This window comes from Peromyscus californicus, unplaced genomic scaffold (assembly GCF_007827085.1).
Source record: "Peromyscus californicus insignis strain IS unplaced genomic scaffold, ASM782708v3 Scaffold_7__1_contigs__length_154581171, whole genome shotgun sequence".
In the NCBI taxonomy this organism is placed as follows: domain Eukaryota; kingdom Metazoa; phylum Chordata; class Mammalia; order Rodentia; family Cricetidae; genus Peromyscus; species Peromyscus californicus.
In genome coordinates, this window is record NW_026294595.1 from 66,633,986 (window position 1) to 66,661,058 (window position 27,073).

General features: G+C 46.8%; 4 protein-coding genes across 4 annotated transcripts; 1 reads left to right on the forward strand and 3 right to left on the reverse strand.

Moving 5' to 3' along the window:
• Positions 1–171: 171 nt before the first annotated feature.
• On the reverse strand, positions 172–3,034 carry Fam180b (family with sequence similarity 180 member B). The gene is given in 8 exon segments (XM_052723679.1): positions 172–1,167; positions 1,170–1,285; positions 1,287–1,350; positions 1,353–1,408; positions 1,410–1,462; positions 1,645–1,703; positions 2,155–2,203; positions 2,205–3,034. Coding segments are annotated over 8 exon segments (516 nt in total). The 5' UTR covers positions 2,244–3,034; the 3' UTR covers positions 172–1,087.
• Positions 3,035–3,149: 115 nt separating this feature from the next.
• Positions 3,150–11,852, reverse strand: Ndufs3 (NADH:ubiquinone oxidoreductase core subunit S3). The gene is made up of 7 exons (XM_052726689.1): positions 11,729–11,852; positions 11,559–11,624; positions 10,140–10,237; positions 9,584–9,733; positions 6,509–6,634; positions 6,255–6,374; positions 3,150–3,395 (listed from the first exon to the last, which is right to left on the reverse strand). Exons 1-7 carry the CDS (start codon positions 11,790–11,792, stop codon positions 3,228–3,230), a joined length of 792 nt encoding a protein of 263 aa, XP_052582649.1. The 5' UTR covers positions 11,793–11,852; the 3' UTR covers positions 3,150–3,227.
• An 89-nt stretch (positions 11,853–11,941) lies between these two features.
• On the forward strand, positions 11,942–18,405 carry Kbtbd4 (kelch repeat and BTB domain containing 4). The gene is made up of 4 exons (XM_052726687.1): positions 11,942–12,056; positions 12,888–13,505; positions 15,169–15,275; positions 16,833–18,405. The coding sequence occupies exons 2-4, from the start codon at positions 12,917–12,919 to the stop codon at positions 17,691–17,693; spliced, it is 1,557 nt and encodes a 518-aa protein (XP_052582647.1). The 5' UTR covers positions 11,942–12,056; positions 12,888–12,916; the 3' UTR covers positions 17,694–18,405.
• A 129-nt stretch (positions 18,406–18,534) lies between these two features.
• On the reverse strand, positions 18,535–26,498 carry Ptpmt1 (protein tyrosine phosphatase mitochondrial 1). The gene is made up of 4 exons (XM_052726690.1): positions 25,802–26,498; positions 25,618–25,698; positions 22,012–22,203; positions 18,535–19,140 (listed from the first exon to the last, which is right to left on the reverse strand). Exons 1-4 carry the CDS (start codon positions 26,150–26,152, stop codon positions 19,003–19,005), a joined length of 762 nt encoding a protein of 253 aa, XP_052582650.1. The 5' UTR covers positions 26,153–26,498; the 3' UTR covers positions 18,535–19,002.
• Between the last annotated feature and the right edge of the window lie 575 nt (positions 26,499–27,073).

A 27,073-nucleotide genomic window follows, 5' to 3' on the forward strand; every position in this document is an offset into this window, starting at 1 on the left:
ATCCTGACTAGTACAAACCATCGGGCCTAGATGGGGTGGGGTGGGCGGTCAAGCCTGGTAAGAGTGAGAAGAATTTGAAGCATGTTCTCCTAAATGCAGGTAGGCCTCACCTTCATGTCTGTGTCCAGTGCGTCCCTCCCTCTGACTTCTCACTTCTCATATTCTTCTTCGGGCCCAAATTAATGCTTCTCAGTGACAGGGAATATCATCCTACTGCTCTAACTTACTAGGAACACAGGATTCAAGGAAACAGCATGTTCCTTCTTTCAGTAGGGCATGGGACTGAGATAAGGGCTGGACCTGGTTGCTTGCCTCCCGCCCTCCCAGAATGGGCTGAGTGATTTGCTCAGAACACACGTTAGCCTAAGTTGTCTTAGGCACAAAAGTGAGACGGGCCCTGGGAGGCCAGAACAGAGCTACACAGAATCAGGGCAACACATCCCCTACACTGCCTGAGCCAGTCTCTCTGCGAGGGTCTTCGCCCAGCTTTATTCCTTCCTCCGAGATGTTACATGTGAGGCTTGAGATGAAACAAAAGACCTTTTCCTTTCCTCTCCACAAAGAGGTGTAACGTTCCTCCACTTTTTCCCTCTACGCCTCTTGTAAATAGAGCCACTGAAGTCCAATCTATGCTCCTAGTCCACATGGGGACTCTGCAGTCTCAGAGACCACAGAGTCTTGGTTAGCTTTGAAATAAATCTCTTAAGACTTGGTGACAGGCACACAGGGTTTCCATATTTCACAGGACTGCCGGGATAGGAGTTAGAGGAGCTGACATGATTTACCTTAGGGCTGCTTTCCTTTCAGCATGTATTAAATTAAACACACTTTTCAACACTGACCTCTGGACATACCTCCATGTAACCACTGGCTGCCAGTCTTGCCCTTACCTTAGCACTGTGCTTATTGCCGAAACCCAGGCCTTAGCTGGGTCTATGGAACGAGACTAGGAATAAGCATGAGTGGTCAAGAACCAGGGGCCAAGCTAGGCCAGAGATCTGACTAGGAAGAACCAGAAGCCAGATGGAGTCCTGTCCAGGGTAGAGATAGGGTGATGAGCAGGGAGATGTCAAGTGAAAGGGAAGGGTCAGGGGTTAGGGTCAAGGATGGAGGCCCAGGATCCCCCCCCCCCCACCTCCCTGGGACAGAAACTCTTGCACAGGTCCGAAGTGTTTCCTGTGTCAGGAGGGCAAAGACCTGGGACCAACAACCCCTCTCCTCAGCCTCACTGGTCTCATGGAACTGATAGACACACACCAGGCCTATAAGAAGCAGATGCTGAAGGGCTAAGAGGCCTTCTCTGAAGATCCTAGAATTGCTGTAGCCACTGCTTAGCACCCTTCAAATCACTGGCAGGTGGTGCTGCAGGAGCCTGAGTCGACGGCTTGGATGTGTGGATCCTGGATGTACAGCTGTCCATGATGTCCACTTCCACCCTGGCCCAGAGCAGCTGCAAGAGGAGCTATTTTAGGGGTGGGCTGTCCTTAGGGGTCAGGCATGGAAGCAAGAGTGGGTAAGGCGTTGGGGAGGCCATAAACTGGTGGTAGGGACTCATGTTGGCTGCTCCTTACCACAGGAAGGTCTACCCTTAGCTCTCTTTCAAACCCATGGTCCAGGCTAGGAAGAATGGAACTTAAGCATCACTTCCGGGCCCTCTGGCTCCTGGAGGCCACTTCCCACAACAGAGCTATCCATGGATTGGCCTGAGGCAGTAGAGAGGAATCAGATCCCTGCTGATCCTTCACTCTGAACACAGCCTCCCAGAAAACTTTTCTGTTGCCCAGGAGGCATCTTTATCAGAAAAGTTCGTGGATGCCATCTCATGTCCCCTCCCCTATTCCAAATGCACATATATGCACGCTGATAGTCACCCTCCCAGGCATGGCTCTTATCCCAGTGCATGCCAAGTCTGACTCCCCTCTTGGCAGAAACCTAACATGACTCCTATAACTTGCACAATGCCCTGATAGAGTTCCAGAACAACAGTAAGCACGGACACTCATCTCCATAGGCTTTCCACACCATCACCCACTATAGCACTCACCAGGCCCACAGCTCCTCTGCCATGTGAGGCTCAAAGAGCCAACTGTACCTGGTGTCGGCCAACAGCCTTTTCTTGGCTCCTAGCCACCCACCCTGAAACCCTTGAATCACCTGCATGATTCTGAGCTAAAGCCACCCGAGGGAGGAGACCAATAGCTACCTACCACTAGACAGAGCAGGAACTGTAGTGCCCCAGCCATGTCCTCTGACTCCCCCCAGCGCTCTGCTCTTCATCTGCCTACCACAGCTCCAACTCTCCCTGCAGGCTACTGCATTCCTTCGTGTCAGTCTTTAGTGCTGAGTAGGGCAGGGCTGGCTATGGCCTCATTCACCTTCTGGGGGCTATTTTCACCCCTCAGAGATGGGGACTCTTCAGTTTTGCAGAAGCATGTTTGTTCTTGCACAGATGGATGGGCTCTTACACTTGGCTCAGAGAACCCTGTGATGTTTAGGTGGGAACACAGTAGATTGGGGTTTTCCTGGCCCCACCCAGGCCCCTGGATCTATCAGCTGCTTCCAATAGAGTCTGCTGAGATAAGGGCTTTCTTCAGCAGTTTCCAGGCCCTTCAGTTGTCACTAAAAAACATGCCACACCTATTCTAAACCCCAAGGACTATGAAGACCGAATTACAGCTCCAGAACCCCCTAGAAACACATGGAGGCCTACAGAGCACAATGTCTACAACTGTAGCATACTGTCCCGATAAATAGACGGATTTGGCAGGGAACACCTCTACGCACCTCTCCTGAGTCAGTGCCATTTCTACCCAATGTGGTACGAGGAAGGGGCTGGGGAAGGGAGCGCCTCAGCAGAAGGAGCACATACTGCGGAGCCTGATGACCCGAGTTCAATTCCTAGAACTCACACGGTGGGAGATCACTCCTGCAGATCATCCCCTGACCTCCGTATGTGCTGCCACCCCCACTAAATAAGTAAACATTTGAAAAACACACACAGGCAGCCAGGCGGTGGCGCTTGCCTTTCATCCTAGCACTCAGGAGGCAGAGGCAGGCAGATCTGAGTTCCAGGACAGCCAGGGCTACACAGAGAAACCCTGTCTGAAAAAAGCAGCCAAACAAACAAACAAAAAACACAGAGGAAGGGGTGAATGTCCCTAGGAGTTTATTTACACAGACGACCATAGATAAGTCATTCTTCCTCTAGGATCCACGTGCTTTTGAAGCTACTTGGCTTCAGGCTTCTTGTCGCCAGCTTCAAGCTTCAGACTCTCAGGAGGCTGACGATAGGCAGGGAAAGCCTCCCAGGGACTGTTGAGGTCAAACTTTCGGAATTCTTGGGCTAACTCCACTGGTTCAGCTACCACCCGCTTCACCTCATCGTCATAACGGAGCTGCAGGAGCCAAAGTTAGAACTAATAACTGAGGAGCCCGTTTCACATGACCTCCAGTCTCCTTCCCTCTTCCCTTGACTTCTGTTCAGTACTCTTTACAGGCTCTGTCACATCCATGCCTACTACCCATGCGGTCACACATCGAAATAAACTAATGTGTGGGATTTCAAAATGGCCTTTCCTTTTTACCTGCTGCCAGCATTGTTGATTCCCCTGCCATGTTACATCTTGAGCTCTGAATTATCTATCTGCTAGCAGACTTAATGCTCACCCAACCACACACCTTAAAAGGTAATAGCAAGTACTGACCTCAGATTAGGAACAGTCAGTGGCTGAAAATTAAATTTAGGCTGGGTGTGGTGGTGTTCCCCTTTAGTCTCAGCACTCGGGAGGTAAGGCAGAAGAATTTCTGTTGAGTTCAAGGCCAGCCTGGTCTACAAAGCTCTAGGACAGGCAGGGCTACAGAGACCCTGCCTCAAAAAACAAACAACAACAACAAAAAAACCCAACACACACACACACACACAAAAAAAAAAAAAAAAAGAAAGAAAAAAAAAACCAAAACGAGGCTGGGTGGTAGTGATAAAAGCATTCAATCCCAGCACGTGGGAGGCAGAGGCAGACATCTCTGTGAGTCTGTCTACAGAGTGGTCTACAGAGTGAGTTCCAGGCTAGCCAGGTCTATACAGTGAGACCCCCGTCCAAAAACATTAAAAAGACAAAAAAAAAAAAAAAAAAAAAAAAAGAAAAGAAAAGAAAAAGCAGGTCAGGAATGTCATGCATCTCAGCATTTCTAAGATACCTCACTACAAATTCATATGTGTGCTAATAAACAACTTGCCAGGCCACTAAAACTATGACCCCTCCTCAGTGGCCATCTATCCTTTTTGTGTGTGCACAATGTATATACACATTCATGTGAGCATGTGCATATATGGAGATCAGAGGTCAACATCAAGTATCTCCTTGGTCATTCTCCATGTTATTTATTTAATGTGTATGAATCATGTTTATATAGTGTGTGTGTGTGTGTGTGTGTGTGTGTGTGTGTGTGTGTGTGCGCGTGCGCTATGTAAGTGCTGTTGTTTACTGCTGTGTGCAGGCTGGCCAGCCCATGAACTTCCTGGGATTCTCCTGTCTCCACTGCCCATCTTGCTGCAGGAGCACAGGGATTACATACATGAGTTACTGTGCACCACTTTACCTGGGTTCTGGGGATCAAAACTCAGGTCTTCTAAGTGCATGACCAACGGAGCCATCTCCTTGGCCCGTCCCTTATTTTTAAGAAGGGGCCTCCCACTAAACTTAGAGCTCACTGACTAGACTAGGCTGGCTGACTAATGAGCTCCATAGACCTCCTTTGTTACTCATACAGCTAGCTTTTACTGTTGTTGTTTTTGGTTTGGGGGGTTGGAATTTCTCTGTGTAGCGCTGGCTGTCCTGGAACTCACTCTGTAGATGATGCTGGTCTTCATTTCAGGGTCCGCTTGTTTCTACCTCTGAGTGCTGGAATTAAAGGCTCCTCTGGAACTCAAGAGAGATCTGCCTGCCTGGCTTACATCCATGCATTTACATGGATACTGGGGATCCACATTCAGGTCCTCCTGCTTATGTAGCAGGCACTTTACCAAGTGAGCCATCTTCCAGTCCCCACCCCTTTAATAGGCTCTTGCCATGCCCAAGCTGGCCGTAATACAGTCCTTCTGCCTCAGCTTCCCTAGTAGTGGGATTATAAGAATGTATCAGGGCGGGGCAGTGGTGGCGCACGCCTTTAATCCCAACACTCGGGAGGCAGAACCAGGCGGATCTCTGTGAGTTTGAGGCCAGCCTAGGCTACAGAGTCAATTCCAGGACAGCCAGGCCTGAGGACAGAGACAGGACAGAGAAACCCTGTCTCAAAAACAAAAACAAAAACAAGTGACTAGAAAGACTGTCCAGCCATTAAGAGCACTAGCTGTTCTTCAGATTTGATTCCTAGCACTGGACGTGGTGGACTATCACCAGCTGTAACTCCAGTTTCAGGGGATCTGGTACAGGCACACATATACATATACACAGACAAACACTCATACTCATAAAAATAAATCCACCCCCACCCCACCCCCTACCCTGCTTTTTTTTTTTTTTTTTCAAGACAGGGTTTCTCTGTGTATAGCATTGGCTGTTCTAGAAATTACTTGGTAGACCAGGCTGGCCTAGAACTCACATAGATCTGCCTGCCTCTGCCTGCCAAGTGCTGGGATTAAAGGTGTGTGCCACCACTGCCTAGCATAAAAATAAAAATCTTAAAAAATAAAATACAAGCCAGGCATTCATTAATGGTGTAACTCTTTAAGCCAGTGCTGTGAGTTTGAGGCCAGCATGCTCTCCAGAACAGCCAGGGTGGTTACACAGAAAAACCCTGTCTCAAAAAGCACCTTCCGGGCTGGAGAGATGGCTCAGAGGTTAAGAGCACTGGCTGTTCTTCCAGAGGTCCTAAGTTCAATATCCAGCACCTACATGGTGGCTCACAACCATTTGTAATGAGATCTGATGCCTTCTTCTGGCCTGCAGACATACATGCAGGCAGATCACTGTATACATAATGAATAAATACATCTTAAAAAAAAAAAAAAGCACCCCCCCCCCAAAAAAAAATCATTACAATAATGGCTAGCTTTAACTAACACATAATATAGCAGGCTTTATACAGATGAGAAAGCTGTCTCATGGCCAAATCAAATAACCTGCCCCACTTCATAAAATAAAACTAGGCCTGCAGCACAGGCTCTTAAACCTACAGATAATCTACAGATCCTATTCCCATCATGCTTATGATCTCAGGCTCCATGATCGCTACCCCAGTGTTAAGGTTTCTACCTCAACATAGCCAGAGAGGGGAAAGTCTTTCCGGAAAGGATGTCCCTCGAAGCCATAGTCTGTCAGGATCCTTCTTAGATCAGGGTGGTTAACAAAGAAAACTCCAAACATGTCCCAGACCTAGAAAAGAACAGCTCTCAGGCAACCTGTCCATCAGGGCCAAGAGCAAATGAGTTGCACTGCCCCACACCTCATAGTTACAGACAATGCTGTGTTTCTGGCCCAGCGCAGGCCCACCACATCCAAGAGCTCACCTCCCTCTCATACCAGTTGGCCGCCTTGTGCACAGAGACTATGGACTCAATGGGCGTCAGCTCATCTGTATAGGTCTTCACCCGGATCCGAGAGTTGAAGCGCAGGGACAACAGGTTGTAGACAATCTAGGGAGAGAAGAAGCTGGAGGAACAAGGCAGCTATAGGATGAGGTCTACATGAGATTATCAGTTTTTATTTTTGGTTTTTCTTGGTTTTTCAAAACAGGGTTTCTCTGTGTAGCCCTGGCTGTCCTGGAACTCACTCTGTAGACCAGCCTTTCCTCGAACTCCGCCTGCCTCTGCTTCCCAGTGCTGGGATTAAAGACGTGTGTCACCATTGAGAGAACATCAGTTATTAAGGATACAGTGAGGCACGATTCCACCTGTGATCCTGTAGTCTCTACAACTACTTACAAAGGCTTCGGCCACACCTGAGGCACTGCTCAAGTTAGCTGCCCCATCGCTGTCTACGCCATTCCCTCTGGAGGTTCTCCCTGCCCACCTGCCCTAACCCTCACTAGGTTGACGTCTGCTCTTCTGTCCACCTGTTCAGTTCCAACACCATTAAGCACTCAGAAGGCTGAGGCAGGAGGACTGCTGAGGTCAAGGTCTACATGGCAAGTTTCAAGCCAGTTGACACTCCATAGGGTGACCCTACCAAGATCTGGCACAACTGTTCTCTGTCTTCTAAAAAGCCTCCCAGACAGGCTACGTGTCCTTCTGAGTCTGTTTGTTATTTCTTCTTCTTCTTCTTCTTCTTATTATTATTATTATTATTAGATTGTGTGTGTGTGTGTGTGTGTGTGTGTGTGTGTGCACGCTTCTGGAAATGCGTTCTCTTCTACTGGCGGCTCTGAAGCTAGAAATAAAGTTGTCAGCCTTTCCAAGCAAGCACTGCTACCTACTGAGCAATCCTGCTTGCCCAGCTTAACTTTTTGCCAAGAGTTATTGTGGGATAACTTACTAGCACTTCTGTTTACTATTTTTCATCTAAAATACTTTTTTTTAAAGGTTTTTTTTTTTTGAGATAGGGTTACTCTGTAACCTTGGCTTTCCTGAAACTTGCTCCATAGACCAGATTGGCCTTGAATTTAAAGATGTAAGCCACTGTGCCTGGTTTTAATGGGTATTTTATTTAGCTATTGTATCAGTGCTCATGTTTTAAGCAAAATTTCTGTCAAATGATTTTTAAAATAAAGCTTACTTATTATCTTTTTTTTTTTTTTTTTTTTTTTTTTTGGTTTTTCGAGACAGGGTTTCTCTGTGTAGCTTTGCGCCTTTCCTGGAACTCACTTGGTAGCCCAGGCTGGCCTCGAACTCACAGCGATCCGCCTGGCTCTGCCTCCCGAGTGCTGGGATTAAAGGCGTGCGCCACCACCGCCCGGCTACTTATTATCTTAAAAATAGACTATAATTTATAATTTACTGAGGGCTTTCTTTCTATACATCAAAAGTTTTAAGCTGGGTGGTGGTGGCGGCGGCGCACGCCTTTAATCCCAGCACTCGGGAGGCAGAGCCAGGAGGCTGTCTGTAAGTTCGAGGCCAGCCTGGCCTACAGAGTGAGATCCAGGACAGGCACCAAAGCTACACAGAGAAACCCTGTCTCAAAAAAAGCCAAAAAAAAAAAAAAAAAAAAAAAAGTTTTATGTGACAGTCTCAGAGCTGTTCATGTTGACTGCAGAGATGTTTTAATTTCTTTTGTCCAAGTTTGCTTAGTTGTTGCTGCGGCTGTTGCTTGTTTTTCATGATCAAGGTTAGTTTTGTGCACTGTGTGTGCAGTTCCTGCAGAGGTCAGAAGGGGGCGTCAGGTCCCCTGGAGTTGGAGTTGCAGGTGGCTGTGAGCTAGCAGGTGGGTGCTGGGAACCAAACCTTGGTCCTCTGCAAGAGTAGCCATTGCTCTAACCACTGAGGCATCTCTCCAGCCTCTTTCATGGTCAAGGTTAAATACTCTAATATATAATGTCTTTTTTTGTTTTTGTTGGTGATGGGACTTAACCCAAGACTTTGTGCATGTTAAGCTTGTGCTCTACCACTGAGCAATACTGCCAGCTCCCCAAACTTATTTTCAGTTGCTTTTAACAGTTCTTTCCTGGGTTCTTTGATTTGAGGAATTATATCTGCAATGATATGAGCATTCTAAAGTCACCAAGATAAATTATCCTATTTTAATATTATATGATCTTTTAATTTTATTAGTTAACAAAAAAAAGTCCAAGCCAGCCACAAAAGATCCTCCTGAACCATGTAACACCAAATGCCCAACTGTGGATATAGCTCAGTAGTAGAGTACCTGACTAGCAAGTGTAAGGCCCAAGGTTCAATGCCCAGTGTACACACACACACACACACACACACACACACACACACACACACACACGTATATAAATAACGTGCGTGTGTGTAACGTGTGTATATAACATTATTTATATGTATTATTTATATGTGTGTTTTTTTGAGACAGAATCTGACTGTCCAGAAATTTGTTATGTAACCAGGCTGGCTTCAAACTCACAAGGATCTGCCTGTCTCTACCTCCCAAGTGCTAGGTGAATGGGCCATCACACAGCAGAAAATTTTTAAAAAGTCAAGCAGAGTAAAGCATGGTGACTATTTAGTAAGCTGATATATGAAGATCATCTAAGCTTTGAAAAGTTCCAGGCCAACATAGTGAGACCCTGTCTCAAAACAACAGAAGAAAAGGAAAAATACAAGAAGGAAGGAAGCCAACAACAATTCTGCAATGTTCTGTGTGACCCAGACTGAAGCTGAAACTAAGGAGGCTCTGGTTTCCATAGTTACCACTTAGGAAACCATCTATGTCTTTCTTCCTTTTAGTTCCCAAACCTCTCTTTTTTTAAATTAGCATCTCATCTTATTTTGCCCTAGTTTTCCTTGAATTCCCTATGCAGCTGTAGATGACCTTGAACTTGTGATCCCCCTGCCCTCACTCCCCAAGTGCTAGGAGTAGAGGTCTACCAATACACCTAGTTTTAGGCAATGCTGGGGCATTATGCATGCTTCCCAAGTATGCAAGCGAGCAATGGATCTGGGCCCCAAACCTCACAGTTAACTGACCTCAAAGCGGTTCTGCCGAGTTGGGACATCCACCGCTGTCATGTCAGCCAAGGATTTGAACTGTGCATTGGTGTGGTCCCTGAGGAAAGTCAGCGTTGGGATGACTCCATCAGGATGGATACAGATTTCTAACTCATTAAGGCAGGTCACCTGCAGACACAGAAAGGTGGTGTGGAGAGAAGAAATAGCGACTGAGGAAGGAGCTGACTTCAGCAGGAGTCACTTGTTCTGAGGCAGTAGTTTTCAACCTTTTGCTTTTGCTTTTGGGTTTTGTTGTATAGCCTTGGGAAGGTTTTCAACCTTAAAGCTGTGACCCTTTAATACAGCTCCTAATGTTGTGGTGACCCCCAACCATAACATTATTGTCATTACTACTTCATCACTGTAATATTTGCTACTGTTAGGAATCGCAGTGTAAGTATCTGTGGTTTCTGAGGGTCTTGGGCAGACTCCTGGGGTCATGACCTACAGATTGAGAACCACTGGTTTAAGGTGACAAAATAAATGAGGTAATGATTCCTGACCCAGACACTGACCCAAGGACAATGAGTATTACCTGAACGTGTTGAACATACTTGGGTAGGATTTCAGCCACATACTCTCCAAATGCTGAGAGCTGCTTGTGGGCTACATCATTCCGTGGTCTGACAGTGGCTGGAGAGAAAAAGGTATAAAGGGAAAAGGTAGCAACCAGCCCTGCTTCAAGTCTCTTGGGCTTAAAAAAAGATTATCTCTCAGTAGGACTTCCTGAAGACCCTTTTATTTTTTTTTTTATTTAAAGTATTTACTTTTATTTTGGTGTTTTGCTTGCATATTTGTCTAAGCACACGTGAATGCCTGGTGCTCACAGAAGACAGAAGAATGTCAGATCCCCTGAGACTGGAGTTATAAATGGTTATGAACTGACATGTGGGTGCTGGGAATTGAATCTGGCTCCTCTGGATGAACAGCTGGTGCCCTTAAATGCTGGGCCACCTGAACAATCTTAAAGGCACAGGTGCAAAGTACCTCCCAGGAATTAAGAAGTGATCAAAACTTAGGGGGAAACACTACTTCTCTTTCACAGTACACCAAGACTCTTGTTACTGTAGTTGGGGTCTTTGCTTCCTGTCTACACTATTCCACAGCTGTTCCGCATATTTCTTCTACTCATGACAAAAAGCAACAGCATCAGCCCTTCTATCAGACTCAGAGCTCTTTAAGGATGGGAACCAGTCTTCTGTTTCTCTTTCTTTCCTTGACACTTGCTTATACCAAGTTCTGAAAGAATTTCAGGGCTGAAGAGCCCTGGAAGATTATCTCATTGCCCACACTCTACTTCCAGTTCCTTTGTGTAGCTATAAGAAAATTAATGTCCAGAAATGGGAAGAAAGCCAGGCTTTCCGTTTCCCGGCATGATTCTGTTGGCTGAACATAAAATCACATGATCACTAAATTACTTGAGCACCCACACATCACAGGCAAAGAATTAATGATTAAGTATTTTCCGAAGACCTGTTTTGTCGTTCACTAGATCTATGACTGAAAAATTTAACTATCTGGATTGTTTCATAATCTATAGTACGGACAGTAAAATATTATGCATCTCATTAGGCTGTTATGAAGTTCAAAGGAAATGATTCACTATAACGCTTAAAGCCTTAAGGTGCCTAGTAAGTACTAGATTGATATGACCTATTTCTGGACTTCGGGTCTCAAAGGTTTTGTTACCTGCCCTCAAAGAGCTGACAATTTAATCGGGGAATAAAATAATCATGAAAACGGGCAATGGGCGATCAAGATCAGAAGGGAACAAGTATCTAGGGCACAGGAAGTACTCGATTCTAACAGCAAGGTGGAGTCCTTAGCAATCTCCAAGGACAAGCAGAGATTTGCCAGGAGGGAAGGGTATTCCAGGGCAAGGACAAACATCTGACAGAACAATGAAAAACCCCTGCTAACGCTGGGGAGAAGAGCGCTGTCCGCACATACTCACGGCGCGTGTCAGCCGCCGCGCTCTCCCTCCTCACCCGCTGCAACAGCACTGAGGGTCGCTCAGTCCCTGCACAGAGAGAAAAAGGCACAAAGGCGCGGGTGAGACGCCAGAGGTCTCCGTGTCGGGCGCGCCTCTGCCGCTGCCCGTGGTCTCGGCTGTCCCTTGCTCACCCCTGGCTACGGAAACGGCCCCTACGAGCCCACGCCACCAGACCCTGGCTGCGGCAGCCGCCATGTTCCTAGGATGCTGACAAAATAGCCGAAGGACAGCCACAGGCCACGGAGCCCCAAGGGCACGGACCGGAAGTGGAAGTGTGCAATGAATCTTCTTCCGGGCAGACGCGGGGCGGGAAGCAGAGGTTCCGGATCTGGGCACTGGCATGAAAGGAGGTAACGCAGGTAAGAAAGACCCGCAGGTGGGGAAACCGTGAGGTGTACGTAGCCCTTGCTCGGTACAGCGGAGGCCGAAGAGAAGCAGCAGCAGCAAAGAATCGGACAGGTGAGAGAAAGGGAAAGGGTGGGCGTTCTGGGTTCTAAGTTTCACACCGCTCCCCTGCTCCTGAGCTAAGCTTTTGATGAGGGAGGGTGGGGGAGACGACGGACGGTTTCCTTGGAGACCGTTTCCTAGGCGACTCTAGGTGGCGCGGTCCGATTGCACAGGGTTATGGACTTCCTTGTGCCCCCGGCCTGGGACGGCTGGGCTCTCTGGAGCTTCTTTAGGAACTCATTGGGGCGAGTGGGTAAGTAGGGAAGAGCCGCTCAGAAAAGAGTAAAGATGGAAGTAATGGATGTCCAGGCCCAGGCCTCATATAGGAGGGTCTGCACTCTTATGTCCAGGCAAGGAGGGAATCTAACCACAATAACTGGATGTCTTGCTTTATTTACTTTCTTCTTCTTTTTTTGGTTTATTTATGTTTCCCCTGAGTCTCACTAGTTATATATCCAAATTATTTGGTTAATAAATCTTCTAAGATCATAGGCTTCCTCCTTCTCTCCAGCTGACCTAAGTCCTAAGTCTTTTACTTGTTAAAAGACTTACTAGCATCAGGAATATCTGACTTGTTACTCAGCATCAGGAATATTTGATTTTCCCCTCAAGAAAAAACAGCAGAGATAGAACTTTTAATTGATTTCACTGGAGCAGAAACCCCACTGCAGAAAAACTTTGGGTGAAGGAATGTCATGGGCCATGTTGGCAGTGCCAGGAATAAGGCCAGTCCAAACCCACTTTGCTCCTGTTTCCCCCTTCCCCCTATCTTGAGTTGGACAGTTGGATTCATGGACAATGTCTGTGAATTACTCAAATACTTAGGGTGGTATTGCTTTGCAGATAGCTGGCAGAGAGAGAAGTTGGCTACCATGGAGTCACCAGAGGAGCCTGGAGCATCCATGGATGAAAACTACTTTGTGAACTATACTTTCAAAGACCGCTCCCACTCAGGCCGAGTGGCTCAGGGCATCATGAAACTGTGTTTGGAGGAGGAGCTCTTTGCTGACGTCACCATTTCAGTGGAAGGCCGAGAGTTTCAGCTCCACCGGCTGGTCCTGTCAGCTCAGAGCTGCTTCTTCCGATCCATGTTCACTTCCAACCTGAAAGAGGCTCACAACCGGGTGATCGTGCTGCAGGATGTCAGTGAGTCTGTTTTCCAGCTCCTGGTTGATTATATATACCATGGGACTGTGAAACTTCGAGCTGATGAGCTGCAGGAAATTTACGAGGTGTCAGACATGTATCAGCTGACATCTCTCTTTGAGGAATGTTCTCGGTTTTTGGCACGCACAGTACAAGTGGGGAACTGCCTTCAGGTGATGTGGCTTGCAGACAGGCACAGTGACCCTGAGCTCTACACTGCTGCCAAGCACTGTGCCAAGACCCACCTGGCCCAGCTGCAGAGCACAGAGGAGTTTCTCCACCTGCCCCATCACCTACTCACTGATATCATCTCAGGTAAGTTCATGGAGGGGCTTATCATACCCGACTGGTCAAGAATGATTTTCAGTGGATAGTCTGGTTCAGGAGAACTCTCAAGTTTATGCAACTAACCGTTGTTGGTTTACATTATCATTTCTGGTAGAGATTGAGGTTGAGGTTCAGTGTAGCTGCTGTCAGACAGAGTGCCTTACAGAAGTAGCTAAAGAGTAAAAAGCTATCATTTTCCCACAAAAGGAAGTGAGACGTGCCTGATGTTTTCATCTGCTCTATACCATGAAGGCCTACAGGACTATTTACTAAAACAAATTGATGGAGATGATGAACCAAGCTATGTAAAATGGGAAACATTTGGGTACTAACTTTAGGTAACAGTTCTGCCCCTGCAAGTGAGGTGGAACTATATTTTAGACGTACACTCTATAGCCTGGTAGGTGACTTCTGTGGCATATGAGAGCATATTATGCTATCGACTTTTCTTTTAAAAAGCAAGGCACAGTTAGTGGTGTAACTCGGTCATAGAGCACTTCCTTGGTGTACTTGAGATCCTAGGTTTGATCCCAGCACTGCAAAATGTTAGTGGTGGGGCAATTTCAAGTTAACTTCATAGGTATATAATTAGATACATGCATAAACAAATACATATAATGGTGGGTCTCTTTACATAGCCATAGCTGTCCTTTAACTCGACATGTAGACCAGGCTGGCCTTGAACTCACAGGGATCTGTCTGCCTCTGCCTCCCAACTGCCAGGATCAAAGGCATTTGCTACTACTCCCAGCTGTGGTTCCTCTTGAGAGCCCATTAAGATTGTCATTGATGTCAGGCAGTGGTGGCACATGCCTTTAATCCCAGCACTCGGGAGGCAGAGCCAGGCAGATCTCTGTGAGTTTGAGGCCAGCCTGGGCTACAGAGCGAGTTCCAGAACAGGCTCCAAAGCTACACAGAGAAACACTGTCTCAAAAAACAAAACAAAACAAAACAAACAAAAAAAAAAGATTGTCATTGATGAGGCTGGATAGATGGCTCAGCGGTTAAGAGCACTTGTTATTCTTACAGATGACCATGGTTCAATTCCCAGAATCCACACAGTGGCTTATAACCATCAGTAACTCCAGTTCCTGGGTATCTGATGCTATCTTCTGATGGTCATGGGCACCAGACATGCGTGTGGTGCAGACACGTGCAGGCAAAATATCCATACATGTAAAATATTTTTTAATATTTTTATTTTTGTTTTTTTGAGACCCTGTCTAGAAAAAACAAAACAAACAACAAGAAAACATGAGCTGGACAGATGGCTCAGAGGTTAAGAGCACTTTATCAGAGGACCCAAGTTCAATTTCCAGCACCTACATGGCAGCTCACAATTGTCTCTAACTCCAGTTCCAGGGTTTCTGACACCTTCACACAGACATACATGCAGGCAAAACACCAATGCACATAATTGTAAAAACAAAACAAAGCCGGGCGGTGGTGGCGCACGCCTTTGATCCCAGCACTTGGGAGGCAGAGGCAGGCGGATCTTTGTGAGTTCGAGGCCAGCCTGGTCTACAGAGCGAGTTCCAGGAAAGGTGCAAAGCTACACAGAGAAACCCTGTCTCGAAAAACCAAAAAAAAAAAAAAAAAAAAAAAACCAGTAATATTGTTAATGACCATGCTTTTCCTTTGGCTCTCACAGATGGTGTTCCATGTTCCCAGAACCCAACAGAGGCAATAGAAGCCTGGATCAATTTTAATAAAGAAGAAAGAGAGACTTTTGCAGAGTCACTCAGGACTAGCTTGAAGGTGAGGCACATTTCTTAAGGATTGGGGTGCCATAATCTCCGTGCACTCCAGCCCTCGGAGGCCTTTTATCTTTGTCTTTTTTCCTTTTGGCAGGGAATGTGTGTCTCTTGGTGTATGTGTGGGGGTCAGAGGACAACATGCAGGGGTCAGTTCTCTCCTTCCACTATGTGGGCCACAAGGACCAAACTCAGGTCCTTATGCTTATATAGCAAGTGCCCTTACCCACCCAAGCCATTTTCCAAGTCTCTGACCTAGCCTCTTTTGATAGCTACTGATTAATCACCAACTTGAAGTTAGTAAGAACTGGGTAGTTGGATGTGTTTTCTGATCCCAGAAGCCATCAGTCTATGAGCTTTGAAGCTCATAGAGCTTTTACTGTCTTCTCTAACACTGTCTTCTTTTTTTTGTTGTTTTGTTTTTTCCAGACAGGGTTTCTCAGTGTTAATGGCCTTATTGGTTCTGATATTCGATTTGTAGCCCAGGCTGGCCTTGAATGCAGAGAGATCCACCTGCCTCTGCCTCCCGAGTGCTGGGATTACAGGCATGTGCCGCCACCGCCTGGTTTGATGCTATCTTTAAGAACTGTTTTCTTCATTGAGTTAACAGTTCTAGCTAGATATGATGGCTTAACACGTGGGAAGTGGACACGAAGACAGGAGGATCAGCTTCAGCTACATAGTTGGTTCAAGGCCAGCATAACCTATATAAGACTCTGTCTCAGATGCGTGGTGGTGGCACACACCTTTAGTCCCAGAACTTGGAAGGCAAAGGCAGGCAGATCTCTGAGTTCAAAACCAGCCTGGTCTACAGAGCTAGTTTTAAGACAGCCAAAGTTAAGCAAAGAAACCCTGTGTTGGAAAACAAAATCAAAAAACAAAATAACAGCAACATCAAAAAAGCAGGAGATGCAGCCTGGTCTACAGAGCGAGATCCAGGACAGGCACCAAAACCACACAGAGAAACCCTATCTCAAAAAAACCAATTAAAAAAAAAAATGCCGAGTGGCAGTGGCGCACACCGTTAATCCCAGCACTGGGAAGGCAGAGTCAGGCGGATCTCTGAGGCCAGCCTGGTCTACAGAGCGAGATCTAGGACAGCCAAAGCTACACAGAGAAACCCTGTCTCGAAAAATCCAAAAAGGAAAAAAAAAAAAGGCAGGGGATGACCTGGGATATAATTCAGTTCTAGGATACTTGCCTTGTATCATGTTTTTCCAACACTGAAAAGCAAAAAATCAGTAAGAGTAGATGTGATACATACCTGTGATTCCCCTTGAAGGCTGAAACAGGAGAATCTAAGTATGAATAGTTTGTGCTACATAGCAAGATCTTGTTTGAATATGTAAATATACTGAATTGCAGGGATGACCAAAACAGATTCTCTGCCCCTGCATAAAGTGCCTAGAAGAAAATAATTAGAAAAAAAGTCAGAGTGATTCCTACTAACTGGAGGGGAGGAGGTTGGAGCAAGATGTAAGTGTGAGGCCTGGACCATTGAGGATACCTGCCTTAGCAGTCTTCACATGAGCTGATGTCAGAATTTCAATTTTGCCAACAGGAAATTGGGGAGAATGTGCACATTTACCTTATTGGGAAAGAGTCATCTCGCACCCACTCACTGGCTGTGTCCTTACACTGTGCAGAAGATGACTCCATCAGTGTAAGTGGCCAAAACAGCTTGTGCCACCAAATCACTGCAGCCTGCAAGCATGGTGGAGACTTGTATGTAGTGGGAGGGTCCATACCACGGCGCATGTGGAAATGCAACAATGCCACCGTTGACTGGGAGTGGTGTGCTCCTTTGCCCCGGGACCGCCTCCAGCATACCCTGGTATCCGTGCCTGGGAAAGATGCCATCTATTCCCTGGGTGGCAAGACACTACAGGATACCCTTTCCAACGCAGTCATCTACTATCGGGTAGGTGACAATGTGTGGACAGAGACAACTCAGTTAGAGGTGGCTGTATCTGGGGCTGCTGGTGCCAACCTCAATGGAATCATCTACTTACTAGGGGGCGAGGAGAATGACCTAGACTTCTTTACCAAACCTTCCCGACTTATCCAGTGCTTTGACACAGAGACTGACAAGTGCCATGTGAAGCCCTATGTACTGCCCTTTGCAGGCCGCATGCATGCAGCTGTGCATAAAGATCTGGTGTTCATTGTGGCTGAGGGGGACTCTCTGGTGTGCTATAATCCCCTTTTAGACAGCTTCACCCGGCTCTGTCTTCCTGAGGCCTGGAGCTCTGCCCCATCCCTCTGGAAGATTGCTAGCTGTAATGGAAGCATCTACGTCTTCAGGGATCGATATAAGAAGGGAGATGCCAACACCTATAAGCTCGACCCTGCTACTTCAGCTGTAACTGTCACAAGAGGCATTAAGGTGCTGCTTACCAATTTGCAATTTGTGTTGGCCTGAGAAACAGTGATGGGAGGAACAGCTGACTTCTTGGCCCTCCCCTTTTCTGTGCATCCCCAGTCAAATCTGAAATCCCCCAGGTCAGAGTAATGTGTTAGTTTGGGTATACATGAGGAAGGCAGCGCCTCAGCCCATCCCCAGGCTCGTGGGGTGCTCTGTTTAGGGCTTTTCATACTACTGCTGCTCAGGTGGCTGCTGGAACTCTGCCCTTATCCCCTTGACCCCGTGCCTCACTTCAGGCTGCTTAGGGCAGCCTCCTATCAGACCTAGGCACAGCCTCCCCTTACCAGATCAGTGTTAATAGAAGCACCTTGGTTCCCATGCAGAAAGAAAGGCCCATTCCTTTTTGTCCACAGCCAGCAACGGGGCTAGTGGTCACTTTTCCATAAAGAATTAAGTATTAAGAGTTTTCCTTCAGGATTTGGAGGGGACAGCAGACTAAGCTAGAAATGTCCTTCACCAGCAAGAATCAACACTAGAATTCAGGATACTCCTTCTAATGTTTTCTCATCTATTTGTCAGGAAAAGACACTTTGGTTGGATTTTTGGCTTATACAAACAGATAAGCCAGAAAAGTAGAAACAATTATTTCTGATTAATAGCAGAAACTGTTTTCCAAACTCAAATATATACAATCTCTGGTCTTTTAAAAACTCTAAGCTAAATCAAGAACTAGGTACTGTTCGTACAAATAAAAGTTTTTGAAGCGGTATGTGTGTCTGTGTTGACTCCTGAACCGGTGACTTCTGAGGGGGAACTAATTACAGGCTAACATTCCTGAGTTGGCAATCCTGCCTGCACCCCATACATCCTTTGACATTCTGATGGGAGTCCCACAGGGTCAGGGAAATTAGGATTATTTTTATTTTTATTTTTGGAAGTGCTAGGGACCAAACTCGGAGGCTTATACATGCTGGGCAAGCATTTTGCCAAGTTATACAATTGAAATTGGGATTCTGATAGTAACAAAGAACAGATCTGAGTATTCTTTGCTTTTCTAGCATTAAATGTCTTTGTTATGGTGCCATTACACAAAATATCAGATACACAATAGATTTCTGTTAAAATTAATATTTCCTTGACCCTGCCGAAGAAAGTAAGATTTAGCCAGACAATCTTGTTCTCTGTAGCCATCCGACAGTGTTATTTCAGAGAAGGCAGGCAAAGGAAGCACATTATCTATTATCAGCATATCTGGGGTGTTGTCCTGGCTTAAGCCCCTTTGCCCTTTAAACTTTTTACTTGGGTAGAGCCAAGTTCTTTGTCGTCCACAGCCTTCACATTCTTGATGTGTCAGTGAGAGATGTCGTCAGTTTTTCTTCGCTGCCCTTGCAGCGATCTCCTTGTGGAACTCTTGGAGAACTTGCAGCTGATTAGGCCTGATGGAGATGTGTGAGCGGATTTTGGCGATGGCTTCTATAGCCTCCTCTGGGCTCCAGTTGTGCACCTGAAGTACAAGGTGAGAAAATGAGCCAGCAAGGAAGGGCAGGCAGAACAGGCCGCTGGCCGAGGAGCAGGGGCCGAAGGACTCTCAGAATTAGTGTTTGAGAAAACAGGTTGGCAAGGTTGCTCCCTGGGTGAAGGTACTTGCTGCCAGGCCTGACAGCCATAACCAGAGTTTGGTCCCAGGAAGTCACATGCTGAAGTGGGAACCTACTCCTGCAAGCTGTCCTCTGACTTCCACATGAGTGCCATGGTGTAGGCATGCCCACACACAGTTGCACATGTAAATAAAGTAAATAATGTGTAACAGAGGGCTTTGAAAAGCATGCTCCAGCTAGGCTGAGAAGTGCAGGCCTTAATAAGCCCAGTTATTCAGGAGGTTAAGACAGGTGGACCACAACTTCAAAGCTTGTCTGAGTTATAGTGCTAAGCCAGCCCAGGTGACTTAGTGAAACCATGTTTTAGTAAAAAGACAGCCAGGGATATAGCTCAATGATACAGCATTTGGTTAACATGCTTAAATCACCTGGGTTCAATGCTCAGGACAAAAAAAAAGAAAAAGAAAAAAAAATGTTCCTTTGCTGGATGTGGTGTGCTGGAGGATCACAGGAGCACAGGAGTGCTAGAGTTTGAGACCAGCCAGAGCAACAGCAGCTACCTTGTCAAACACAAAGACATGTTCCATGGAAGCACTTTGAACTACTTCAGTCAACCAGTCCTACAACTCTGTTCATTCTTACTCTACTAAATAGTGAAACAAAGTAACTCATGAAGCTGAGACCCCAGATTTCTTAGGTCTAGTCTGCCCTTTTTGAGCTGGGATTTTATTAAGAATTTCTGGAAGTAGGCTGGGTGTGTAGCACAGTGGTGAAGTGCTTACAGGCCTGAATGAAACACTGGATTCAAGCCCAGGACTGTATATACACTGGGTGCTTGGGAGGGGAGGCAGGAGAGGATCAGAAGTTCAAGGACATCCTCACTGGCATAATAGACGTTGAGACCGGCCTAGACTACACGAGACTCTGACACAAGACACACAAAAATTAATTTCTAAAAGCACATGGTAAATGTTTTTCTGAAATTCATCACCATAGCTAGAAAAATTAGTACTTTTTTTTTTTTTAAATTTAGGAGGGTTACCTTTGTGTTTTAAGGATGCACACTGATTTAGAACTCAACAGGATTAAAACAGTTCTAGCCTGCTGGGTCAGTCCTCATTTGGACCCAAATACCCTCCTGAGATTACTTCAGCAGGTTTTTTTTTTTTTTTTCCTTTATGGTCTTTTTGGAGACAATCTCACACTGTATAGTTGACCCGGAACTCATGCTACACAGAGCAGTGTGGCCTTAGACTTGCAGAGATCCTCTGCCTCCACTTACACAGTGCACAGCCACACCCAGCTTCCAGCAGAATCTGTATAATGAAAGCCATGGCTATAATGAAAGGTGTAGTTCAATCACATATAGTGCACATTAACAGGGCTATATTGATCACTGTATTTCCTTAAACTACCCACTTGACTGGAAATACTATTCTAGAACCAGACTAAGCAAAAATGAGTCAAGCTGGAAAGGGAAAGACTGCGGGAATGATAAAGGACTATAAAGCGTCTGCTTCTGAATTTTGTTTTGTTTTTTTGCGGGGGAGGGTGGTCAAAGCTCTCTTCTTTGTTATGGGAATGGAGCCTAAAGGACAGTAAATAAATCCTGGGAAAAAAACATTTACTTAAAAAAAAGGTTTATTTATTTACTATGCATACAGTGTTCTGCCTGCATACAAGGAGAGGGCACCAGATCTCATCACAGATGGTTGTGAGCCACCATGTGGTTGCTGGGAATTGAACTCAGGACCTTTGGAAGAATGGCCAGTGTTCTTAACCTCTGAGCCATTTCTCCAGCCCATCTAAATATTTTTAAAGCATCATGCTTGCCAGTCAATAATTGTTTTTTTCCCCTAGTATCAGGGAATAAAGTCAGGACCTCACACATGATGGGCAGGCACTCTACACTGAGCAATATCCCCAGTTGTGCACACACTAAGTAAATATTAAGTAACAAAAACTAATATTCAGAGCTTTACTAGGAAATGCCATATACAGCCCTGTAGCTGAGGATGTCATTCAGCTTCATCCTCCTGCCTCCATCTCTCAAGTGCTGGGATTACAGGTGTGGGTCACCACACTCAGTTTTATGCAGTGCTAGGATCAAACCCAGGGCCTCATGCACACTAGGCGAGCACTCTACCAATTGAGCTAGCCCCTACCATGCCATTTAAAGCAAGTGTTTGAGCTAGCCTCCTACCATGCCATTTAAAGCAAGTGTTTGAGATAGCCCCCTACCATGCCATTTAAAGCAAGTGTTTGGCAAGTCTTTAAAGTAGGTATGGTGATGCATGCCTGTAACCCTGGCACTCAGGAGGCAGAAGCAGGAGGATTGTTGCCAGCCTCGTTTACACAGGCACCAGTCCAGTCTCCATAGTGAATTCCCAGCCAGTCAGGGCTCATAACAAGACACTATTTCACACAATCTCAAACAAACAAAATGTAATTTTCTAGTCTTCTGCTGGGTTGAACACTCTTCAAAACTCATTTTTTTCCCCTAGGCCTGCTGTAGGCAAGCACTTTGACAAACTTTCTCCTTTAAGTTTCCTGTCACATTTAAGCTAAGGAAACCACATCAGAAAGGAGAATCCATGTTGATCTATCCTGATTAGTACGGGCCGGCCTGTGCACAAGGCTTGGGAGTTCGGCATGATGCCACACTACCTTCGGTCAGCCTGGAAATGGACACTAGTTCTCTCCAGGAAGGCCTGCTAGTAAACCATGCTATTGGAAATCTCTAACAAGGAAGGCTACTCCAGGGATACTTCTCCTACCTGAATCAGATATGCTGCTACCATCGTGGCACTTCTGGATCGCCCAGCCTTACAATGCACGTAGACACACTGGCCCAGTGACTGGTACTTGAGAGCAAACTGGACTCCTCTGTGGAGGTTGGCCAAGGTGGGGACCCCAGTCATGTCAACTGTGCTCAGCCGGAGCTGCTCAACTCCTGCTCTCTTCCACTCCTAGAACCAGGCCCACCAGATAAAAGGAAAATCAGACAAGTTCGGGGTGAATGGTTTGAAGAGGGGGTCCCCAAGCAGCAAAACAACAGCAAACAAGTTCCAGGGGTTATTATAATGTGACTCTTTCCTAGACCAGAAATGCCTTGGAAACAGCCAACTTTTGGCCGGCAGTAGTGGCGCACGCCTTTAATCTCAGCACTTGGGAGGCAGAGGCAGGCGAATCTCTGAGTTTGAGCCCTGCCTAGTCTACAGAGTGAGTTCCAGGACAGCCAGGGGTACACAGAGAAACCCTGTCTTGAAAAACAAACAAACAAAATGAACAGCTGACCTTCTATTAAGCAGACATGCTGCTATTCGAGTTATGTTCAAATATTCTCTAGATGCTTCAAACCTCAGTTACAAAATATTAGCTCCATAAAGTTCAGCTGTGGGTCTGGAGAGATAGTTCAGTGGCTAAGAGGACCCTGAACCCAGTTTCCATCACCCACACTGGGAGGCTTACAGCCATTTGTAAGCACCTGCCCACACAGACACATAATTAAAGAATTTTTAGTCAGGGATAGTGGCAAACACTAACTCCAGCACTTGGGAGGCAAACGCTGGAGGATAACTATGAATTTGAGTCTACATACAGAGTTCCAAGTTCCAGACCAGCCACCGCTACATAGTGAGACTCTGTCTCAAAACAAAACAAAGAAAACATCAGAACAACAAAAATACATTTAAAAAATTCAGCTTCAGAAGTTATGGGGCTGAGGATGTAGTTCAATGGTAGAGTGCCTGGTAAATGAAGCCCTGAGAGACTTCCAGCACCACTTAATGTTGCAAAGCTGTGGTTTTGCCTTATTTGGGACCTGTACTGTGATCCAGCTGTAGGCAAGGATAGTATAGTTTGCTGTAAGTACATAAATCTTTTTACCATTTTTGAGGGGTACATAGTAAAAGAAATGGGGTTATCTGATACTTAAAACCACACAGGAGTGTGGGGCTCATGCCTAAAATCCCAACTCTAGGATGGCTGGAGCAGGATACGCTGTGAGTGGAGTTCAAGGCTATCTATCCTAAGCTACAGAATAAATCTCCCTTCACCCTATAAACAAAACAAAACACCTACTGCCTTTGTGTAATATTATTTAAGAAGTAACTAGAGAAATGAAATGAAGCCTTTGCCACATTAGACAATTGTGGTTTTGCTTTAAGACTTCAAGTACACTCTAGCTACTGCTTCCAGTTCTCACTATGTAGCCAAGGATGCCTATGAGCTGATGCTCCTGCCTCCACTTCCCAAATGCCAAAATTACAGGTGTGCACCTCCATGTCGAGCTCCTTGCTGCTCTTAGCAAGTCCTTGCACCTTAATGACTGCATGGAGGCCACTTTAATCCACCAATCAAATTAACAAACCCTGAAAGCACACTTCTGCTTGTACAGCAATCGAACCAGAACCACTTTCCGAGTTGTTTAATACTCAGAGTCCTGAGTCAGACCATCTGGGGCTGGAGGTGAGAACTTGCTATATAGCAAGGCTGCCAGAGGATCCTTAGACACACTGAGATGCAGCCATGCCTTGGAAATTCCTTACCTCTAGGCTAGTGGGCTGACAAGCTCCATCTTACAAATGCCAGTGCCTCACACTCAGAGACCAGGCATTGTCTGTATAGCTTCAGTCACCCCTGCATTTATACAACGGACTACATTAGTGAATACTAACTCTGATAGCTGATGACCCCTTGAGACCTGGTGACAGTACTTGGGGAAATTCAAGGAACAGTGACACGCTCTTTTGTGTGTGTCCCCCCCTTTTCTTTTTCTTTTCTCGGAAAGGGCCTCATATAGCCTAGGTAAGTCTCGAACTCATATGTGACCCAGGTGAACTTGAATCTCTGATCCTCCTGCTTCTATCTCCGGTGCTGGGATTACAGGCTCTACACCACTACCACACCTGTTTTCTGTTCCACACTGGGCTTCACATATACTAGGCAAGCACTTTATCAACTGAAATACATTCCCCAGTCTGTTCTGCAGTTTTTCAATGATAACTTATTGACACAGTATATATAGTAAGGAATGTATATATATTGACATAGTATATATAATAAGACAGGGTTTCTCTGCATAGCCTTGGCTGTCCTGTAACTCACTCTGTACACTAGGCTGGCCCTGAACTCAGGGATCCACCAACCTCTGCCCTCCAAGTGCTGGGATTAAGAGTGTGCCACTATGCCTGGTCTGGGAGGGAGTGTGCTTTTTTTTTTTTTTTAATCTGTGTGATTTTGTGTTTAGTCATAGGCTCGTGTAGCCCAGGCTGGCCTCAAGTTCCTGATCCTTCCACCTGCACACACAGAGTGCTGAGCCACATCCCCTCTTTTTTTTTTCCTTCCTTCCTTCCTTCCTTCCTTCCTTCCTTCCTTCCTTCTTTCTTTCTTTCTTTCTTATTTATTTATTCATTCATTCATTCATTCATTTATTTGTTTATTTATTTATGAGACAGGGTTTCTCTGTGTAGCCCTGGATGCCCTAGAACAACTCGCTCCATAGACTAGGCTGGCCTCGAACTCGGAGATCCACTTGCCTTTGTCTCCAGAGTGTAGGGATTAAAGGTGCGCATCACCACCAACCGGCTAAGCCACACCCCCTCTTAAAAAGGTGTTTTTCTTAGAGTTGGCCTTCATCTCCAAAGCTAACACACTGCCTAATTCATACTTGGTGCTAAAGTAAGTGTTGAATGAGCATGAATGAAATCGGCAAGGCACATAAATCACAATCTTAATTACTGAGGTTAGTGACCAAAATCACAAACACAAGATGGGTGTATTAGCACATGCCTGTAATCTCAGTACTTGGGAAATGGAGGCAGGATAATCAGATCAAGTTCATCATTGACTTAAGACCCTGTCTCAAAATAAACAACAACAACAACAAAGTAACATATATGTGTACATAAAGAACTACATCCCTGGTCCCGACTTTGAAGGGCTTCCTTGTGCCCTGTCTGGTGCAGAACTCCCTACATAGACCATCTTGGGTTGGAACTTCCAACGATCCTCCTCTTGACTATTCGAGCTGGAAGTCCAGGAGTGAGACACCCCCACGGGGTTAGCTCGCTCTCTTTTTCAGACAGTGCCCAGGACACTTCTGAACTCCTGAGCTCAAAAGATCCTGCCTCAGCCACCTGCGTCGCCCGAGCTCCAGACTCGCACGACTTCGTTCTGGTTTGATCAACTTCGGCTGCTTTCCACCTGCAGCCATTTAACTCGCTGCGCATACTCAAGGCTTGAGAAGGCGACCAGGCGTCTGCCGCTCGTCCGGGAGACACAGTCACCCGCAGCGTCCCACCTCGCCCTAGCTTCCCCAGCTCTCACCAGCCCGAGTACCCGGCCAGGCAGGCGGGCCGGGCCCCCACCCCGCTCCTCACCTTCGCGGTGTTACACAGGAATCGAGTCTCGTACTCTTCGTTCATGGTGATCACCCCGCGCACGTTCTCGTCCAGGACCAGCTGCCGAAGCAAAGAGGGGGCTCAGCGAGGGCCGTGGGGCGCTCGCCGAGGCCCGGGGCCCGCTCCCGGCCCGGCCCGGCCCGGCCCGGCGGCCTCTTCTCACCCGGCGCGTCATGCTCCGCAGCGGCAGCGCGCCCAGCAGCACCGTGTGGTCGATGCGGTGGTACCAGTCGCGGTGTGCCGGGCCGCGCACCCTCCCGCGGAACACCGTGTAGAGCAGCGTCGGGTAGAAGAGCACCCGGGCCAGGCCGGCCTCCAGCCACGCGGAAGCCGCCATCCCGCCCCACCCCACCAGGCGCAGCGGCGAGCCGCCCGCCCCCGGGCTCGCGGCCAGCCACCGCGAGAAGGACGCGGAGGACGGGAGCCGCGGGCTGCCCAGCTCCTCCCGACCCTCGGAAGAAGCTGGCTCCCCGCGGTCCCCGCCGGGCCTTGGGGTTCCGGGGACAGACACCATGGCTCCCGAGGAGAGGCGCCGCGCGGGGGTGGGGTGGGGGACTGGAACGGCAACGAGAGAAGGTGAAACCGTGACCCTGCCTAGGGAGGAGGGCCCTCTCTCCAACCCCTGACCCGGGCGGGGGAGGCTGGTCAGAGAGGCTCCTCTAAGCCCGGGGAAGCCCTGCAGGACCTGGCTCTGGGGTGAGCGGTGGTTGACAGGGGACCTGCCTGATGGATGGCCTACGGTCTGTCTAGGCTTCCTTCCTTTTTGAGACCATGGCACACTATGTAGCCCTCAATGCCTTCTACTGGCTATGTAGACAAGGCTGGGCCAAAACACAACGAAGAGATCCTCCTGCCTCTGCCTTCCCAGTGCTGGGATTAATGGCACTGCCACCAACTCTCAGAATCTCCTTCTTCTTCACATCAAGTCCCACACCGTACCTGACCAAACCAGAATATACATAATGTGAAAAATATATATTAAATATTAAGAAAAATAATTTTTTGCCGGGCGGTGGTGGCACACGCCTTTAATCCCAGCACTCGGGAGGCAGAGGCATCTGTGAGTTTGACGCCATCCTGGTCTACAGAGTGAGTTCCAGGACAGGCTCCAAAGGTACACAGAGAAACCCTGTCCGGAAAAACCAAAAAAAAAAAGAAAAGAAAAGAAAAATAATTTTCTCCATAGTACTATTGTCTTTATTTTTTTTTCCTGTATTCCATGTCTTTCACTAGAAGAAAAACATTAAAGCCTATCATAGTGGTGCACGCTTTTAATCCCAGCACTTGGGAAACAGAGACAGGTAGACCTTTCTGTGAGTTCAAGGTTGGCTGGTCTACATAGTGAGTTCCAGGATAGCCAGAACTACATAGTGAATCTTTGTCTTGAAAAAACACACAAAAAAGAAAAAATATATATAGTATATGACTCTAATAC

Bases quoted from the DNA above. Each gene is read 5' to 3' on its own strand.
- Ndufs3 (XM_052726689.1), bottom strand. From the start codon at position 11,792: ATGGCGGCTGCCGCAGCCAGGGTCTGGTGGCGTGGGCTCGTAGGGGCC. The intron at 6,635-9,583 runs GTCAGTTAACTG...TTCTCTCCCTAG, and splicing joins CTCGGCAGAACCGCTTTGAG to ATTGTCTACAACCTGTTGTC. The intron at 3,396-6,254 runs GTAGAAACCTTA...TGGCTCCTGCAG, and splicing joins CCCTCTCTGGCTATGTTGAG to CTCCGTTATGACGATGAGGT.
- Kbtbd4 (XM_052726687.1), top strand. From the start codon at position 12,917: ATGGAGTCACCAGAGGAGCCTGGAGCATCCATGGATGAAAACTACTTT. The intron at 13,506-15,168 runs GTAAGTTCATGG...TGGCTCTCACAG, and splicing joins ACTCACTGATATCATCTCAG to ATGGTGTTCCATGTTCCCAG. The intron at 15,276-16,832 runs GTGAGGCACATT...TTTTGCCAACAG, and splicing joins CACTCAGGACTAGCTTGAAG to GAAATTGGGGAGAATGTGCA.
- Ptpmt1 (XM_052726690.1), bottom strand. From the start codon at position 26,152: ATGGTGTCTGTCCCCGGAACCCCAAGGCCCGGCGGGGACCGCGGGGAG. The intron at 22,204-25,617 runs GTGAGGAGCGGG...GCCTGGTTCTAG, and splicing joins TCCTGTGTAACACCGCGAAG to GAGTGGAAGAGAGCAGGAGT. The intron at 19,141-22,011 runs GTAGGAGAAGTA...CTTGTACTTCAG, and splicing joins TAGCAGCATATCTGATTCAG to GTGCACAACTGGAGCCCAGA.